The sequence below is a fragment of the Amphibalanus amphitrite genome, unplaced genomic scaffold (assembly GCF_019059575.1).
Source record: "Amphibalanus amphitrite isolate SeventyFive unplaced genomic scaffold, NRLGWU_Aamphi_draft 001939F_arrow, whole genome shotgun sequence".
In the NCBI taxonomy this organism is placed as follows: Eukaryota; Metazoa; Arthropoda; class Thecostraca; order Balanomorpha; family Balanidae; genus Amphibalanus; species Amphibalanus amphitrite.
Genome location: NW_024883432.1, coordinates 36,667 through 54,320, shown reverse-complemented (window position 1 = coordinate 54,320; position 17,654 = coordinate 36,667). Strand labels below are relative to the sequence as shown.

At 53.8% G+C, this 17,654-nt stretch overlaps 1 protein-coding gene across 1 annotated transcript; it reads right to left on the bottom strand.

The window, feature by feature from the left end:
- Positions 1-1,298: 1,298 nt before the first annotated feature.
- Positions 1,299-12,647, bottom strand: LOC122375857 (titin-like). Its single transcript, XM_043355417.1, has 2 exons — positions 12,447-12,647; positions 1,299-7,618 (listed from the first exon to the last, which is right to left on the bottom strand). The coding sequence occupies exons 1-2, from the start codon at positions 12,465-12,467 to the stop codon at positions 1,850-1,852; spliced, it is 5,790 nt and encodes a 1,929-aa protein (XP_043211352.1). The 5' UTR covers positions 12,468-12,647; the 3' UTR covers positions 1,299-1,849.
- Between the last annotated feature and the right edge of the window lie 5,007 nt (positions 12,648-17,654).

Here is a 17,654-nt window from a genome sequence, read left to right as displayed (position 1 = left end):
GGCTCTCTAGCAAAAACTATTTTGTCTACAGAAATTAGCTACCGTGGAGCATATTTCTACCAGCCATGGCAACCATGTAAGCTCAGTTACGAACCAATGTCAACGTGCCTTTAAGCAAGAAAGCATAAAAACGTAAAATTTAGGTGAGAACGAACTTATGGGACACCCTGTATATGCGACTGTTGCGAAACGTTTGAATTAGGTGTTTTACACATGATTTTAGTGTGTTGATGATAACACAAGGCAAAGCCTTGTCTTGTGGTAGACGAGACAGTTCCTTACACACAACGGCTGTCTCTGACTACCAACTCCACAGCCAAAGCAGACTCTAGCAGTCGGCTGCCAAAATTTACGAAGGAGTGGAGCGCGAGTTGAACGAGAGAGTGGCCACAGCGAAGGAATTCGGCTCTGCCCCTCGCGCTCAGCTATGCGCTCGATTTCGCCGGTGCCTATACGTCCCCCGGGGCTCCCCGTGCAAAACATTGTCGGCTCGGCGCCATGCAGGAATGCGGTCAAACTGCAGGAAAGTCGTCTCGGCAGCCGGCCACGAGGAGCTGTTCGGATGTTAAGTGCCGAGTCTTCCCCGCTCGCCGGAGGCAACGCGAACTCGGGAGGATCATCTGAGACGTTTACTGCGTTTTATCTGCGGGACGGATCGACCCGCGGGCCCTCGGAGGCGAATCAGCGGGCAGCTAGCGCAACTGCAGCTGATCAAACTGGGAACGGGTGGAGCCGGGAATGTGAAATGGCTGGAAAGTCGCGCCCGGCACGGCAGGCACGCGGGCCCAGAGACGATCAGTTTGAACGGTGCGTGTTGAAAGCTGGTCGGTGCCGGCGGCGACGTGGGCGCGCACCACCGGGGAGCGGTAAAGTACGGTATTCTCCGCGGCCGTGCGGCTGCGCGCGCCGGCCAGCGAAAGTGTCTGAACCCCCCGTGCGGCCCCGCGCGTCTGGGACGGCATTGAGAGGAGACCCGTGCTCGTGGCCGGCTCGGCGGACTCCGGCGGCGGCGGAGAAAGTGGCGCGCCGTGTCGGGATCGAACCCCCGCTGAGAGGGGTGATGGGTCACCGCGGCGAGTGGGGACGGCGCGGCGGCTCGCTGCGGCAGCGCTTTATGCAGGAAATACGGCTCTGCGGCCCTTGGTACCTCGTCACTTGGCAACAATGCCCGGAGTTATAATGGCCTAACTCTCATTTGTTTGGCTTGTGTGATAAATTGCGTGGTCTCTAGCGGCGGTTTCGATTTCCTTGTTGGTTCCTTCCTCATTTTCTCTATGCAAAGTTCGTCAGAGAGTCTGTTTCATTATGTTGTATATTTCGGCATCTTTCACATGATGGATAGTGAGCAATCAGGGTGTGATGTACCGTGGTATTTCGCCACGGGAACAGATCACCGAAGCCCCTTCACATGCACAGACAGGGCATGTGTCGACACGATATGTAACTATACGGCTGAGATGGCCCTAATAAATAGATAACAAGTAACAAGTCTTAATCACAAAGTTCCCCTTTGCTCCCTGGAATGCGAGTAGCTCGCTAAAACAATGTCAATAACAAATAGCATTCAGTGCTTGCAACAGTTTGGCATATACTGTAACATTTACAGCTTCGTGATCACTCTTACAGCGCCCAGCGTCTTATCCCCAACCCTTCCAAGGCATCAACAATAACAAAGCCTAAAAGCCACTCCTCAGACACTATCAGCTCGACATCACACCAGACTCGCGGTGCCCACCCACAGAGCACGGCTCGGGGCAGAAGAAGCACACTCACACATCGAACTAACCTCTGACACACATTGGACCACCCTCAGACAGACGTGGGCGGTCGTCCGACGCGTCTCGCGCCTCTAGTTATCACCGCTCACTCGCACCTGCCTGCCCGGCTCATAAATAAACATACACTTTCCATCCAGACACAGGTTGACAGTCCGATCATCTGTCTCGGCATCTGCGCTACTCTCCGATGGCACGTCAGTCGCGCTATCGACTTCGACGGCGTCAGCCTCATCGGCCTCGTCGTTGACGTCGGCGGCGAATGCACCCGCCAGCTGCTGGCTCTCGGCCTGCTCGGCGTTGGTCGCTCCGCTGGGAGAGGTCCAGAACACGCCGTACGGATCGTGCACGAGCTCCTCTACCTCAGTCGCGTCCTCTTCATCCACCGGCGCTTCGGTGACGACGGGAACGAGGAACTCCGCCTCGGGAGCGGCATCGTCATCCAGACGAGCCGCCTTGCCGAGCACAGCGCCGGAGGCTGCATCTTCGAGGTAGACGACCTCTTCCACGAGACCGTCGTGGGAGAGATCCAGGTCGTGAACGCTGTCGGGTTCCTCGAACCAGTCGTCCTCCTCCTTCTCCTCCTGAGCGGACTGGGGCCAGTGCTGCTCACGTTCCTCTTGGGACATGTCCTCGGGGTAGATCACCACCGTGCCGGGCTGAGGACCGACGGCGACCACCTCTGGGCTCACTTCCACCGCCTGGATGGTGGGCACCCAGGCGCCGGCGTTGGAATCGGTCTCGGCCGGCACCGCCCGCACGATCACGGCACCATCCGGGGTCACCAGGGGCTGCTGCTCCGGCTCGGCTTCCTCCTCGGCCTCCTCAAGAACCTCCTGGTCAATCACCGCCACAGGGACGGGGACGGCCTCGACGGAGGCCTGGAAACCACTCTGGTTCTCCGGAGCTTCCACAGGAGCTGAGACAGGGACCTGTATGGGAGAGGCTCCCACAGTCACAGAGACGGTGGCTGGGGCGGTCGGCGGCTGCTCGCCGTGCTCAACCAGGAACTTGTTCAGACGGCTGAAGATCTCCGGCTGCGGTGGCCGAACGTGAGGACGCTCCTTGCTGTAGACGACCGAAAACAGCGATGACTCTCCGACCGGCTCCTCAGAGGACGCGACCAGCGGGTCTTCGTCCTCGAACGCCGAGTCGGTCGTGGTCTCAACGTTTTCGGTTGTCGCCGGCTCGGGCGAAATCTCCTGTGTGACGGGTGGCGGTGCAGGGATTGTCACAGCAGGCGCATCGGTCGGGCCCTCGGTCTTTTCAATGGGTTCCTCTGCCGTGGTGGAGGTGGTCGTTGTGGTCTCCTCCCTCCGCGGTCCAGCGTGCAGCAGGGTCAGCGGCCTCGGCCGGATCCGCTTCCTGTTGATGGGCGGGATGAAGATAGGCCGCGAGCGAGAGGCGCTGGTGGCCGGCGCCTCGGTGGTCGGCCGGCGGGTGGTCGTGAACTCATCAGCGTACTTGCTCCAGGCGGGTCCGGTGGTGGGCGCTGGCGCCGCGGTGGGGGACGGCGTGGTGAGCCGCTCCCGCCGCGCAGCCCAGCGGCCCGGCCGTGGTGTGGTGCTGCTCACAGTAAACGGCTGGTAACCAGCCGGCCAAGGGATCGTCGGCTTGGCCGTGCTCGGCCTCAGGCGCGGCGAGCTGCCGAGCAGCTGCGCCAGCTTCGACTTGGGCCGCAGCCGGACGCTGTTGAGGGCCGGCGGCACGCGTCGGCTGGGCGGCAGCTGGACGCGGTACGAGTACTGACTGCCGACCGAGACGCGCTCGTCTCCGTCCGGCTCGCCGGTGACGAATTCATCTAGCTCGTCGACATCGTCTCCGGCAGGATTACGAGATCGCGCAGCGAGGTGCGCCCAACGCAGGCCGGAGACGGGCGCGGCCGGCTTGTCAGTGGGCGCAGGGCGCGGTGTCTTGGGGCTGCTCGTCACGAGACCCAGGCCGTACTTTTCGGCGTACCGGCTCAGGTAGCTCTCCAACTGGCTGTGGACATCCTCAACCTTCTCTTCCTTCTCTCCCTTTGTTTTTGTGTCGGTTTTAGGCTCATCCTTGTTAGTGTTTTGAGGGAGGTTCTCAACATTGCTGGGCTCAACTGTCGTGGTGATCGTCTGATGGCTGAGCGGCCGACCGCGGGTCGGCGGAACGGAACGATGACGAGGCACGCCCGCTACGGGTCTGAATCCTCCAGTGCTCGGGGTGTCTTCCTGTTCCTGCGGCGGTGCAGTGGTCTGCGGCTTGCTCGTAGTCGGTCGCGGAGTGGGTTGGGTGGTCGGTGAAGTCGGAACTGGCTGTGGTGCCGGGATCTCTCGCACGGGGCTCGGGGCAGCGGCCTGGACGCGTTCGCTCCTCGTCGGGAGGCGCACCACGGGTCGTCGCACTGACTGGCTAGCCTCCGCGGTGACAGGCTCCTGGGTCGTTGACGTCGTGGGAGTGGGCGTTGGCTCAGGCTCCGATGTAGTTGGGCGGCGGGCGATCGGTCGTCGACGGCGCTGACCAGCCGTCGGTCGGACCCTAGCGCCGAATGTCACGCGTTGTTTGGGACCCGTTGGCTTCGCCGGCTCGTTCGTTTCAGCCGCATCGTCATCGCTGGCCGGGGCTTGAATTGCAGAGGGCCTGCGCCTGCGGTAGGTAACAGTCGGAGCGTTATGGTGGGACGTGCCCCTGTGGCTGGAGACGCTGCTAGCAGAAGGCTGAGGGCTGGGACGTCGCTGTCGCTTACGATAGCGCTTCACAACCTTGACAGTGGATTTTTCTTTCAGTTCGTCCTTGTGAATTTCTTCGTCATCGGCATTCTGTCCGACGACTTTGGGTACTTCAACATGTTTGTTCTTGATGGCACTATCCTCCTCTTGGTTCTGGTGTGTCAGCTTAAAGCTGTGACTGTCAGCATCAGGAGTGGGAACAGTAGGAGCCGGTTCGGTGGTGGTCTCCTGCGAGCCTCCGAGAATAGCTGATAGACCCGCCAGAGCTGCTGAAGCCCAGGATCCTGCAGGTTTATCTTCCTCAGTCACCTGGTTCTCCGAAACAGATGGCTGGCTATTGAAGCTGCTGCTGACAATGACCTGCTGGTGCTGCTCGCTGCCAGCGAACTGCTGCTGAGGGTGCACCGACTGCTGATCTTCCACCACCCGCGTGGATTGGTGGACCTCCTGGTGAACTGGTCGGCTCGGACGCACGAACACTGCCTCTGTGTGAACGGGCGCTGGCACGGTGGTGACGACCGTGAGACGAGGCACGTCATGAGGCACCGGGCTGACCACCGGACGAGGCTGTCCGTGGGGGATATGTTCGTGGATAACGGGACCGTCAGTCGGCTGGGATTCAGCGTCAGGCGCGGGTCGGGTCACTGGTTGGAAGCCGCCGAAATGCGCTGGAGGACCAGTGATGATGTCGTTGCCAGGCTGTTCAATGGCTGGGCGGGAATCCGGTTCGTGGAACGTCGGGCGAGCTTCGTGATGCTCGAACTCAGGGCGTGCAGCGGGCTGTTCGAACGAAGGTCTTGCGTCAAACTGCTCGAAACTCTCCTGCGGCTGTTCGAAGGTAGGCTGCACGTTATGCTGCTCGAACGGCCTCTCGTCATGCTGCTCGAAAACTGGCCTCTCGTGCGACTGGTGGAAGACGGGCCTTGGATCGTGCTGCTCGAAGATGGGCTGCGGGACGGGCGGCTGGAAGCTGGTGATTGGCTGGCGGGTGTTGGGACGCTGGGACACCGGTCGGAGAGGTCTTGGTCCGCGGGGGCGCACCGAAACCCGACGACCGCTTTCCCACGGCGGTCGGAAGGTGGGCGCCCGATGAGGGAAGCGGCCTACGTCGTCGCGGCGCTGGATGGGACGGCGCTGCGGACGACGCTGGACCGGTGAGAGGAGAGGGTACAGACTCGCCTGGCGCTTCACGCGTGAGTGCGGTGCAGATGTGTCAGAGGATCCAGCCAGCTTTAGCAGATCGGCCAGAGATCGTGCCTTCGTGGAACCGCCTGCCTTGCCGTCAAAGTCGACGAACTTGTTTATGTCGCCGCTGATAACGGCATAGTGATCTCCAGTGTCGATGATAGAGAGTTCCCCGGCGCGATCTTGCGCGGCCTGAGCCAAAACTTTCCCAAGTCCGGATCCGGCATCACTTTTAGCTTCCGCCGCCTGAACAGTCGTCTCTGCCTGCCGGGCCGCCACCTTCGTGCCGTCGTCGCTACGCTTCTGTGTGCTCTCGTGGTAGTTGATCTCCTTGGGGAACAGCTGCTGTCGGCGGTGGTACTTGACATCTCCGGGTGGGTAGTACGGCGCTGGCAGATGGGGCGCGTTCACATACTGGTACCCGGGTCGGAACGGCGCGTAGCCGCCGCGGAACGGATCTTCGATGTTATCGGGCACAACGAAATCTTCGGTAGGGTTCAGCACCGGCTTGGCCATGTCGGGAATGTGCTCGTAGTGGGCGAGCTCTGCGTGGGTCGGGGTGCGGTAGTAGGGCCGGCCGCTTCCGTCGATGGAGAGATAGGGGTCGTACAGCGGTGAGACCACCGTCTCTGTGTCGTAGCCGGCCCGATCGGTAACCACTGCCACGGTCGCCTCGCCGGAGGGAGTGTAGCCAGGGGTAGTCTCCTCGCCGGGCAGCGGGCGGTAGATGAGGCTGCCCAGTAGAGGGATGCGCGACCACCACGGCTGGTCCGCCCGGCCGGTGCTGCCCGCGGCACGTCCTTGGCGGGCAGTCACCTCGCTTTGCAACTGACGAGACCGGCGCAGCAGCCCAGAGGACTCAATGGCGAGCGGCGCCGAGTTCAGGCTCTCTTCAGGCACGCGCACGATCACTACCTCATCGCCGGCGGAGATGGGAATGCGGGCTTCCTCGGGGCTATCGGCAGTCACCTCGGTGATGGTAATAGGCAGATCACCGTTCGCGGACGGACCCTGGCTCCCGCTCCGTGAGGCCATCTCCAGCAGAGCGCGGGCCTCCTCCTTCAGAGGCGCCCAGGCAGGGATGTCTTCGTTGTCCTTCAAGGAAGCAGGATCGGCAGCCTTCCGCATCGCGTACTCCATCTCCCACTTTCCGAGACGATCCTGCTTCACATCGGAGCGGATCTCGTCTGCAACATCCACGTCTGAGGTGAGGTCGCGCCGGAAACGGCGGCGGTTGGGAGCCGCGCGCGCAGGTGGTCGGCCGAAGATGCGCTGCTGGAGCTGCTGAAGAGGGTTCTGGAAGACCGACGGACGGGGACGCACTGGACGTCCTCCCGGCCGAGGCGGCGGCGGAAGGCGGCCGAACGGTGGCGGAGGTCGGCGGAATCCGGGCGGAGGACGGCGGAACGGCTGCTGCGGACGCGGCCTCTGCTGCTGCGGCTGCGGCCTCTGCTGCGGCTGCGGGGGTGGCGGCGGAGGAGGCTGGTACACGGTGCCATCCTCGTTGTATTGCTGTAGGAACGGAGGGTTGATCTCCCGCACATCTACAGTGGACTGATCCAACACTGGCTTATCACTCGCCGGTAGGGCCGGTCTCTGCGGTGGCTGGTTGTTCTGCGGCTGGAAGGTCGGAGCCGGCTGTGGGACCGGCTGAGGTCTGACTGCAGGTGCGGCCTGCGGCGGCGGCGGTGGTGGCCGGCTGACCACCTGCTGCTGCTGCTGCTGCTGCTGTTGCGGGGGAAAGTTGAACACCGGCCGCTGCTCCTGCGGCTGCAGGAGCGAGGCGGAGGGCCGCAGGTCTGCTGATACGACGAACGTGTTGCCGGGGTTGTGTGTGAAGCCGTCGTTTCGTCCGCTGAGGTCGGGGGCCTGCACCTCCTGTAGCACGGTGGCTCCGGGTCCGGCTCCAAAGGCGGCTGCGTGGTCCGCTACCGCCAGCGCTAGTGCGCCGTATATCTGCAGACAGAAAGAGGGCTCTGTTAGGGCTCTGTTTTTTGTGCTTTCCTGGTCAATGAGATTGTTGCAGCACGACGGTTGTCACTCATTTTAGAGGCTTATTGTTATACAACAAATACTTATGCTTGATATTGGGTAATGCATTAATACAAATCCTATACAATATGCAAGATGCATATCGTGAGGCAATAGCGCGTTTCGCCGCTCTCGGTGATCATACCATTATTCTATCGGAAAACTCATTCAGTTCGACATTTCGAAGATAGACGATCGGCGGTGTTCCCTTTCCTGTGACCCTCGTGAAGTTCTTATCCCTACTGCTCCAGGATGGGTCGTTTGGTTCGCCTAATAAATGGCATAACTACGTCATTCCAGACTCGTTATCAGTTGAAACAATTATGTTTTTCTACCCATCGATTTTAATCCATACGAGGAAAAGGTGCTACTCGCTTATCCTGTTGGCACAAAACACGTATTTCGCTACGTCACTTCGTCCTTTCCCTGTGACATCCAGGTCCACAACTTGTTCTGTTAAATTGTGCTATTGTACCGTTTCAATTGGGATCTTTATTTACGGAGCGATGTGAATATAGGGAAACCAAGCCAAAATGTGGCCTACTCATGTGAGTGGAGTCGCTTGTTTAGTAAATGGAAAGGGTGATCGGGGCAACACGTTCGACCTAGCATCGTAATTCGTAATGTGCGTTGTTCAGCATCGCAGACACATGTTCCCGTAAAGTTTTTAGTGAAGCCTTGGAGACTAGGTTACCTATGTAACTAGGCACGGGTCTGTGCCAAGTTTGGTATGAGTTGCGTGCAAAGATGCAATGACATATCTGGGTGAAGTCACCACGACCGTCCGTGTCTAAATCGTTGGGATTTTCAAGCTGTGTATGTGACTGATTACTGGTCAGCTGTATGTTGGTCAACATGGTTATTATGGCAATATATCAGCCAGCTGGTCTGTTCGGCAATCTTGTCCAGATGAGCACAGCGAGCATCTGCCAGTGATTATGCTGAAGACGATGATAATATGAATTATGTCTTTAGTTGGTCATTATAGCTGAATAATGTCCGAAGAGCTGTTAGAACTCATGTGTGTAACATGGCCTGAGCGACCCACTAAGCAATTTTCGAGTTAATTTCCCATCAAAATGGCAATATCATCTGTTGAACTGTCCCATATAATCCCACATTGACGTAAATAACGATGTAATATCCGTTATAGCTTGGTAACGACAATGCTTTCAGCCGAATAGTTTATTAAATAAACGGACCGATCCGTGGTTCAATAGCGACATTAATGCGGCGTATTTCATTGGCTCTCTCGATAGTTCTGACAGGCTGTTTACCAACAGTGGCTTATTTTGTACCATTTTAGCTGTAATCCACACAGACGCATTATCGCACCCAGTCTCTGTCGAAAACCGGGAGAGAGTGTCACTTTTCTCCAAACGTGGCATTTTCTGTAAACCTGTTTCTCAGCGTCTGCGTGCGACGACTAAAGCGTCAGTGAAACCGACCCCTGAACAGGATAACCGACGCTCATCACGATAGCATCTCGGACCAGAACGTGAGCGAAAGTGTGAGACTGCGCCCAAATCACGCTCCTTTTCATCTCTGATCGTGCCTTCGATATCGGAGGGTCATTGTAATCAACCCGTCGAACTGAGTTTATGATTGGCGGTTATGATGAATGCCTACCGCCCGACCCCAGCGAATACTGGGCCGTTGTTACAAACGCGACGACACCGATACTACGCGGTGCGGTGTCGCGACCGGTGACATGTTGCGCTGGCTGAGGGCCGACTGGTTTCACTATAAGACCGGTCCGCCGGCGCCACCAGCCCGCAGCTTCGACTGATGTTCTGCTCAGCTGAGCACGTGTCACGTGACTGCACGGGGCTGGCAAGTGGGTCAGGTCAGCCATGCACCGGCCCCACTGGTTTGGCCCCATCCACACTCTTGGCTTCAGTCCCGAGACTGTCTCGTCACTGATTTCTGTTGTGGCTGAGCTCCGGTTGGTTGGGCTCGTTGTGATAGCTGAGGTGGCAGGTAAACAAACGAATAAATAACACATTTAAGAAATTCGCCAATAAGACCTTTAGCCTATATCGACAAATCAGAGGCTACGTCAGCTCTCTTGTGCAAGCGTGAAACCACTATCAGCACGATCAGTAAACAGGCGTCTGCTTTTAGGAGGGACAGTGTGCTCGTGAAGGCATTTCCGCTCATGATACTCATGGGCACTCATGAGTGCACTCGTGGACACTCTTGGACACTCACCGATGCTCGCTACCGTGGCTGATGACAGCCCAACGGAACGGGTGAAACGTTCTCGACATTAACCAAACCTCAGCGCAATACCTTCAGTCATGCAGGCATGCAACAGCCGACCGCGCTAAATTGAACGTTAGGGTATGATCTCTTCCGTGGGTTTTCAATGGTCGCCCCTTTACGACCTTTTTATGGGTGCAATGATGGGCTGTCAACGGCCAAAAATGGGCCGATAGTTTACTCAGTCCGGCACCTGCCCGCGGCAGGTTACAGAGGTCGTGCATACCGAGCATGACTTTAGGGTGAGAGAAACCTGATCATCGTGGTCTTGCTTGGAAGGAAGCCAGGCTGAATGAGTGACGGCGGAGCGGTGCATTATGTGATGTTTATGAAGGGAGGTAACATAAATGTTCAAATATGTTTGGACTAGCTGTAAACTGCTGATTCTGTATTCGCATTTTTCTTTGACCGCCAGAAGGCTATAAGCTTTTGCCACCATCAGAACAAGTCAATAAGAATGCCTGCGTATGTTCATTTTCTTTCACGAACAATGCGAGCGTTGAAAGGTGTGGCTATCTTTTATCCAGACATTTTTAAGCTCTACTATATAGTCAATATCCTCATCGGAAGGTTTTCTTTGAAATACCCTCAATCTGGAGCAAACGGTAGCCGGTTTCTCGGGACAATTTCGATTTTATGTCGCACCACCATGGTGGACAATTTCGGTCTAACCGGGATTCTGAATACGGCCTCATTTGACCAGCTCGATCAGGGGCATTTCTACATTTGGTCAGCGCTTTTCTGTGGTGCCCCGGGCGCGATGGCGGGCTGGTTTCAAACGAAACGCCGAAACCACCGGACGGCCGGGCTCGTATTCACATTTAAATGTGAGTGGATCGCTGAGTAGAAGCTGAGGTGGTTTTACATACGGACTTCCCAGGATTTTGTGCCGCAGACAAGCAAAATCAGTGTCCCATTCAGAGATGTAACAAAAATGGTTTGCAATTTGCATCGTGGGGATCGAGAGAGAACACATCCTGCGTGCATGTATGGCAACCCATGTACGGACGAGCTCCAACTGTATCAAACGCTACAATCCAGTCACTGTCGCAGATCAAACAGTTGCGTGTTTGGTTTGCCTGTTTAGGTAGGAACTATGAACATTGTCGTTCGCTGCGTACTAACTCCCGAACAATATTCCAGACAATTTTTTCAGGGATCTTCAATTAGTTAGGATGTTTAAACTCTGTTATCCTGCGGCCATAATTACCCTTGAAATAATGACTTCATAGTACAAATTGGTCGCCTTCGCTTCAGTTCGCCAATGTCGCATTTTCAGTGGTTCAACGTTCAAACATGTCTCTGAGAGCGTGGTTAAGGAAAAGGATGGCCCACGCTAGGGTTTCCTCAAGATTTAGTTTCGAAGCCGGCTTGTGTCATTCGGAACGTCTGACTGAACAACTCGGGACTAATGGACTAGTTGTGTATCTATTGTGCAATGTCCCGCACTGAGCTTATCCGCAATGAATTTTTTTTTTAAATGCCAGATTATCTGGACTCTGCGATAAAGTTTGTGAAGTCAATGGTCTTGTGCCACTATCACTAACGTCGTCCTTTTAAACAGATGATCGTAAAATGGGCTTAATTCCAACGCTATTGTTCCCTCAAAGTGATTCTAGAAGAGAAAACTCTACGCAATGCATTCTCATTTACTAATCAATTCATGGCCATGGTATAATTAAATGCACCGATCCTCAATTACTGGATAATGAACCTTTTCAATAGCCTTTTCATGACACGGCTCAATACCTTTAGTGGTGCCAATGTTTATGGATTGGACGGTCACGACCAAGCTGTACGAGGCAAAGAGCAATCATCAGTTAAAGTAGAAAGCCTAATTAGGGACCCGCAGTGAGGGTCTTTCGTTCAGCCTTTCCGCATCAATTTAACGGCAAAAATGCCGCTAGAAAGATGCAGGCTGACACGCGATTCTTTCGAACATTGCGGATACGGACGGCTGTGCAACTGTGCATTGAGTTTCCGACCTGACCAATTGTCCGTAGTGGCTTTGTCCTGTAAATTGCGACCGTTTGCGGGTTCCTCAGACCAGTAGGGTTGTATTCATCGACTAAACATTGGCTTTCGGTGGAAGAGTGAGCTGTGGCACGCGACATCCTCTCGGTAATTTAACTGACCAGTGAATCGTCCTCATTTACATACTGAATACATTCTGTGTACCGGGAAGGAAGTTCGGTCGATAACTCACTCCCTTGGCGCTCAGGAGAGGGAGGGGTGTTTGTATGTGGAGCTATATCTCAATGTCACTGGCAACGCCACTCCATCCTGCCGACGACGTAAGACGGGAAACCCCGCTACACTCAAGGACACTCGGGTGAACTGGTTTCCTCAGTGATAGCGTTGAGCTCAGCCGTCTCCAGTGGCACCGCTGTTGCATAATGCGTAATTCTGGTGAAGATGTCACACTGAGCAGGGAAAAACACAAGACCCACGTGCTCCCAAACCACACCATAGGCGAGATTTCGGTACTGACCACAAATCGAAGCATCCTCATGTTAGCGGTGTCGCATCGGTGCCACACGGCACCTCCAAAGTCGGCTGCTCCTCCGCACAGCACTCTCACTGGCCACACTGTGTGTCGGGCTCGTCAGGGAGCGCAGCCGGGCACCTCCTCTGCGTTCGAGCGCGCGTTCACGTTTGCCACTCGCCGGCCGCCGTCGTCGCTCCGCGTTGCATCGGTGAAACCTGGCCCGGTCAGGTCAGCAGCGCGGCCGGCCCTCTCGACGGCTGGTCCACTCGCCGGCTCGGCTCTACGGCGGGCCGCGGCGGGTCGGGACGGGTGGAGAAAACCGGCGGCCGGCCGCTGCACCGGCGGCTCAGCGGTAACGGGTTGGAAGGCACACACGTGTGGTGTCCAGTTGTCCATCCTACCTGGTCAGTTTATAGGTGTTCGGCAGATCGCGATTTGTCTCATCCATTTCTTCGGTAGGGTCAAGACGTCGGAGCGTTTTTGTCTCCCTGTTAGGAGAAACGGAGTTTATCTCCCGCTTTGGACGATAGAGTTTGTCTTCCTCTATGGCCGGAGTTGTTCAACCCTGACGTTTGTTCAACCACCAAGCACAGGATGCCTGGTAGTAGTTGGCTGGTTTGAATGGAAGCTTTGCCGGAGTTATAAATGGCCTGGCATTTATTCGACAGTTGATGACACTTGACACTGCTTTGCAGTCTTCCGCTCGTGATCTTCTAACAAAATGTTATAGAAAACCATCATATCTTTATCTCTCCACTATCACCATGTAAAGAGATTCTGGTTAGTTTATTGTTTATTACGTAATCTTATTGAAGCCCATTATACCTATCTACCTACATATCTCTACCTTTGTGCTGCAAAGGAGCAGCAACCTAAGTACAGTAGAAGTTGATAAGAATCTACCTACATATCTCTACCTTTGTGCTGCAAAGGAGCAGCAACCTAAGTACAGTAGAAGTTGATAAGAATTTGTTTGTTCGTTTTACCAAAACCATGCAGGCAAGGAAACCGTGCGGTATACTAACATATCATTCATCATGGAAATTTACAAAGTACGGAAAACTCAGCATAGCCTAATTGTAACGGATTCGTTATATGTAGCTGACATGAAATTAGCGTGTGCCTTATGTAATGTAATTATAATTCAATTCCAACAGACTTGCTTGTTTGCCTACTCATTAGTGCAGAAATTGTTCACCACAACAAACAGCCACTGGTAGCATTTCAGTCCATCAGTATGCTGTTTTCTTGATCCGGGTCGATATGTTCATAAAACACTTGAATGAATGAATATGTATTAGGGTGGTCCTTATTTCCATACAAAATTTTAATTTGTATTTTTTCGCGCCTGCGCCCCCTGAAATGATGCCATTCGTCTAGAAACGTGGAAAAAGAGCAAAAAGAGCGAAATCGGCGGATGCTTTTTGGTGGCTCAATGCATATTAACCCTCGTATGTGTAGGGGGTCGGATGGACCCCCATGGGTTTTCGCGAATAACTCACGGAAAAAGCGGTCGATCGCGACGAAACTTTCAGTGCCCTCGAGTTGATTAATTTTATACCTACTCTGAAAATTTCATGACCCTGACCCAAATGACCTTTGACCTGTGACCTATCTTTCGAGACCATGTTTGGCCGGAGTCGCGATTCAGCGTTTGTCAGCTCTCATTATCCGCGCGTTTCTAGTCTTTTTGCGATTATAAACGTCCAAACATGTGAAATGATGTTCGTCCCATGCATTACGGTGGGTGTCAAGGTCACCTGAACGTCAGGTCAGGTCATTGACCTATGATGACCTCGTGTCACTTTTCCGAGTTATACATGTTTCTAGGGCAGTTTTTCGGGCTGATTTCGAATTTAGCATCCATTTGAACATTTACGAAGTAGTTTTAGTGCCTTTGTAACGTGTTACGACGCGATCAGTGGTAGTTGAGACCTACTATGGGTAGCCGGCAGGACGCCTAATGGTTGACCTGACCTGACCTGACCCGACCTGGTCTAAATGCATGAAGACATCATATGTGATCAAAACTAGCATGAAATTCGTGATCAGCACCCCAAAAAACATGATAGCTTCGCTTTACGAAGCTCTTGTAGGTCCCGATTTTCCTGACCATTGGGTCATTGACCTGACCGGGAAGGTCAACCAATGACCTAGGACCTTAAATTGGATATCATCGGCTTCCTCTCGTCACGGGCAACACGCTCCTTTTTTTTTTGCGCAAAGCTCTAGCGCGATCTGGAGCCAAACGGCAGAGGGGTCCAACCGACCCCCCCCCCCCCCCACCCCCACCCACACACAGACACACGTCAGACGTTAGACGTAAGCGGAAAGTTGCGGCGTGATGGCCGTGGTTCGACCACGCTTTCGGGATGACAGAGTGGCTGTACCCATGCTGGGGCCAGGTCTCACGGCTCCGCGAAGTGGTGACGATTCGGAGCTACTCGAGGTTATGCTTTCCAGCTCCACTTGGTCGGCTGCCGCCCGCGCCTACTCCGACGCCTTGCTCCTCTTCCTCTCTTCGGCGTCATCCCTCCTCCTCTTCCTCTTTTCTTGGGAATGGAGCGCCATGCCTGCCTCTGTCATTCTATCCCGTCTCCCTGGCTCACGTTGGGCGAGAAGGAAGGCGCTATTTTGAACGCTCACCCCTTGTGCTGAGTGGGAATCCTAGCCCTGGCCCAGAACTCCTCTACTTTCTCTAACGTCCGGTTGGCCGCTTCCCGGACCGTTTCCTAGAGGATGTGGTGGCGGTGGAGGAAGTAGGCGAGAGATTGGCCGCGGGATGGGAGATTGCATAGGCGGTGGGGGGGAGGGGGGGTGCACCGGAGCACCGTACCCCCTTTAATTTTGTCATTTTAACATTAGCCCTATGGGCGTTGCAGGGAAAGAATGGGACCAAAAGTCGGCAGTGCCCCCCCCCCCTAATTGAAGGTGTTCCGCCGCTACTGGGAACTTGGAGCCAAGGGGTTCATCACTGGGGGACACCATGTACCAAGAAGTTTGCGTCGTAGACAATCGTTACACCTGAGGAAGAGGGAACGAACATTGATCGACGAAACGGACATTGAGCCAACATGGACGAACGAACGAACGAGTGTTGAGCTACCAGTAAATAATGAAGTAGGGATCTGAAATTTTGACAGACATGTTTTTTCGTTAAACGGCACCGATTGAAGGGGCGCAAGATATCCAAATACGATTTTCGAAAATAAGGACCACCCTAATATGTATGCATTTACATATCGATGTATGGCCTGATCCTAGTGGCTAGAGCTATCGAATCCTGCATTTTGTGTGAATTCCTTTGCAACACCCCGGTCCCCGTTACGACACGTACATGTATGTTGATTACACGCATAATGCATCTTTATAATGTCCTATCGATTTGACTGCTATTGTGCGCCCCGAGATGCATCGCCTCTGAGCTCGATGATAAACACAAATAATGGCAGTTGACGAGTCACATGGTGTTGTAAGTTATAACATGCTCGACGAAGTGTCATTTCTAATCTTCCTCAGGTAAATGATAGTAATTCGTATTCGTTTCGGGCTACACTGAGGTAAAAATTGTTTGTATGTGTTTGTAATTGTTTGTATCTGTAAATTGTTTGTAAAAAATTAACAATTTTTTACCTCAGTGTAGCCCGAAACGAATACGAATTATACGAGAAAGTGAAAAAGCGAATGGTAGCGAATTGGTAGCGAATGCGTTTCTCTTTCATCAGTGTCCTTTTGACAACATGATTTTACACCGATTTGCATGAAGGAATAACTTCGTTTCTGGTGACGTGCTTGAACTATCACGTTATAAATTTGTTTTGCATGTTATATCGGCAACCTTAATAGGGCATTCCAGCCCCGTGCTAGCCCAAGTTACTCTTTGTTAACCAATGTCTCAAGAAGCCCTATAAATACTGCTGAGATGTACGCTTTAGTTCTTGGAGCAATGTGGTGACGCCAGCGCCGATGCATTTTCCGTCATGAGGGAAAATGCAGTGCCGCTGTAATTTTTCGGTAACCGCATTAAGAAATTTACACAGGTGCAGAGCACATCGTACCGTAATGAGCACGTAATGACATATGGATAAGGAATAGTTTGGTAATGGCTTACTCAATGACACACCAAAGCTCCAGACTGTCGCATAGAGAGGAAACGTTCCAAGCAAAGGGCGTCTTTTTCTGTTCCGTGAAGCCGGACCTAACTGATAACGTGTCGTGTTCAGTTCATGGAGAAAGACGTCATTGTTTCCATATTTCTGGGTCCCAGACCCAATGTCAAAATGTAAGTGATCCCCAGTTGTTATTTTTACTTTTAACTGCTGCTATGATTCTATGGGAATGACTCAATGTTATTTCGTCCAAGGATTTAGTCTGACATTTGAGAGTAGAACTTTATATCTATGTTTTGTGTTTTCAAGTTACCTTATACTCTCACGATCAGGATCATATGTTCTTATGTGGAAAACTTCCATTTCATCTCATATTTCGTGTAAATGGAGCAGCACCCTGAAAACAAATTGGTAAGATTTAAAAAAGCCTCAAAGCTTTGCGTTACATCTGAGTGTGAATGCTTTAGATGAGGTAGAAATCCAAAAAGTTCCGGTAATTAAAAAAAAAAAACACGCCAATAACAAAAGGCTTCACACCTGTGTCTCAGCATCCGCGATTTTGCACCTATATGTTTGATCGAGGACAGCCTTGATAATGTTCCTTTTCTTGAGGCGCACTTTCATCGTTGGCTAGCTTACCCATGAGTATATGAATTGTGTCAAAAATACACGAGGCGGATACTAAAGCACACACATTATCCTCGTCGTAATGCAACTGAACTAAGACTTCAGAAGATCGAATTTCCTCCACAGTAAACAAATTCAGCGAATCCATTACAATGCAAGGCCAGAGACTGAATGTTCGCACTGGGTACTCGCCGTTTTCACCGCGCCTCAGCCTGGGGAACCCTCTCTCTGTCTCACAGCGCGACATGACTGGCCCCGCTTGGAACCGTGTGATGCCACGGCTCCGTGCTTTCCACCGCGACAGAAAAACGGCGGCGGTCTACTGGTCTCTGAGTAGCTATTGTTCCTTCGCGGCGGTGGTCCCTCCCGGCTCTCCGTCTTCGTCCAACTTAGGCAGAGGAGTGCGTTAGAAGTCACCGCGCGGCGGCTTGGAACGCCGCGAGCTCGTGACCCGCGCATGGAGAGGTGTCCCGAG

Coding starts and splice junctions, on each gene's coding strand:
- LOC122375857 (XM_043355417.1), bottom strand. CDS start 12,467: ATGAGGATGCTTCGATTTGTG. Junction 7,619..12,446: donor TGAGGATGCTTCGATTTGTG/GTCAGTACCGAA, acceptor TTCTGTCTGCAG/ATATACGGCGCACTAGCGCT.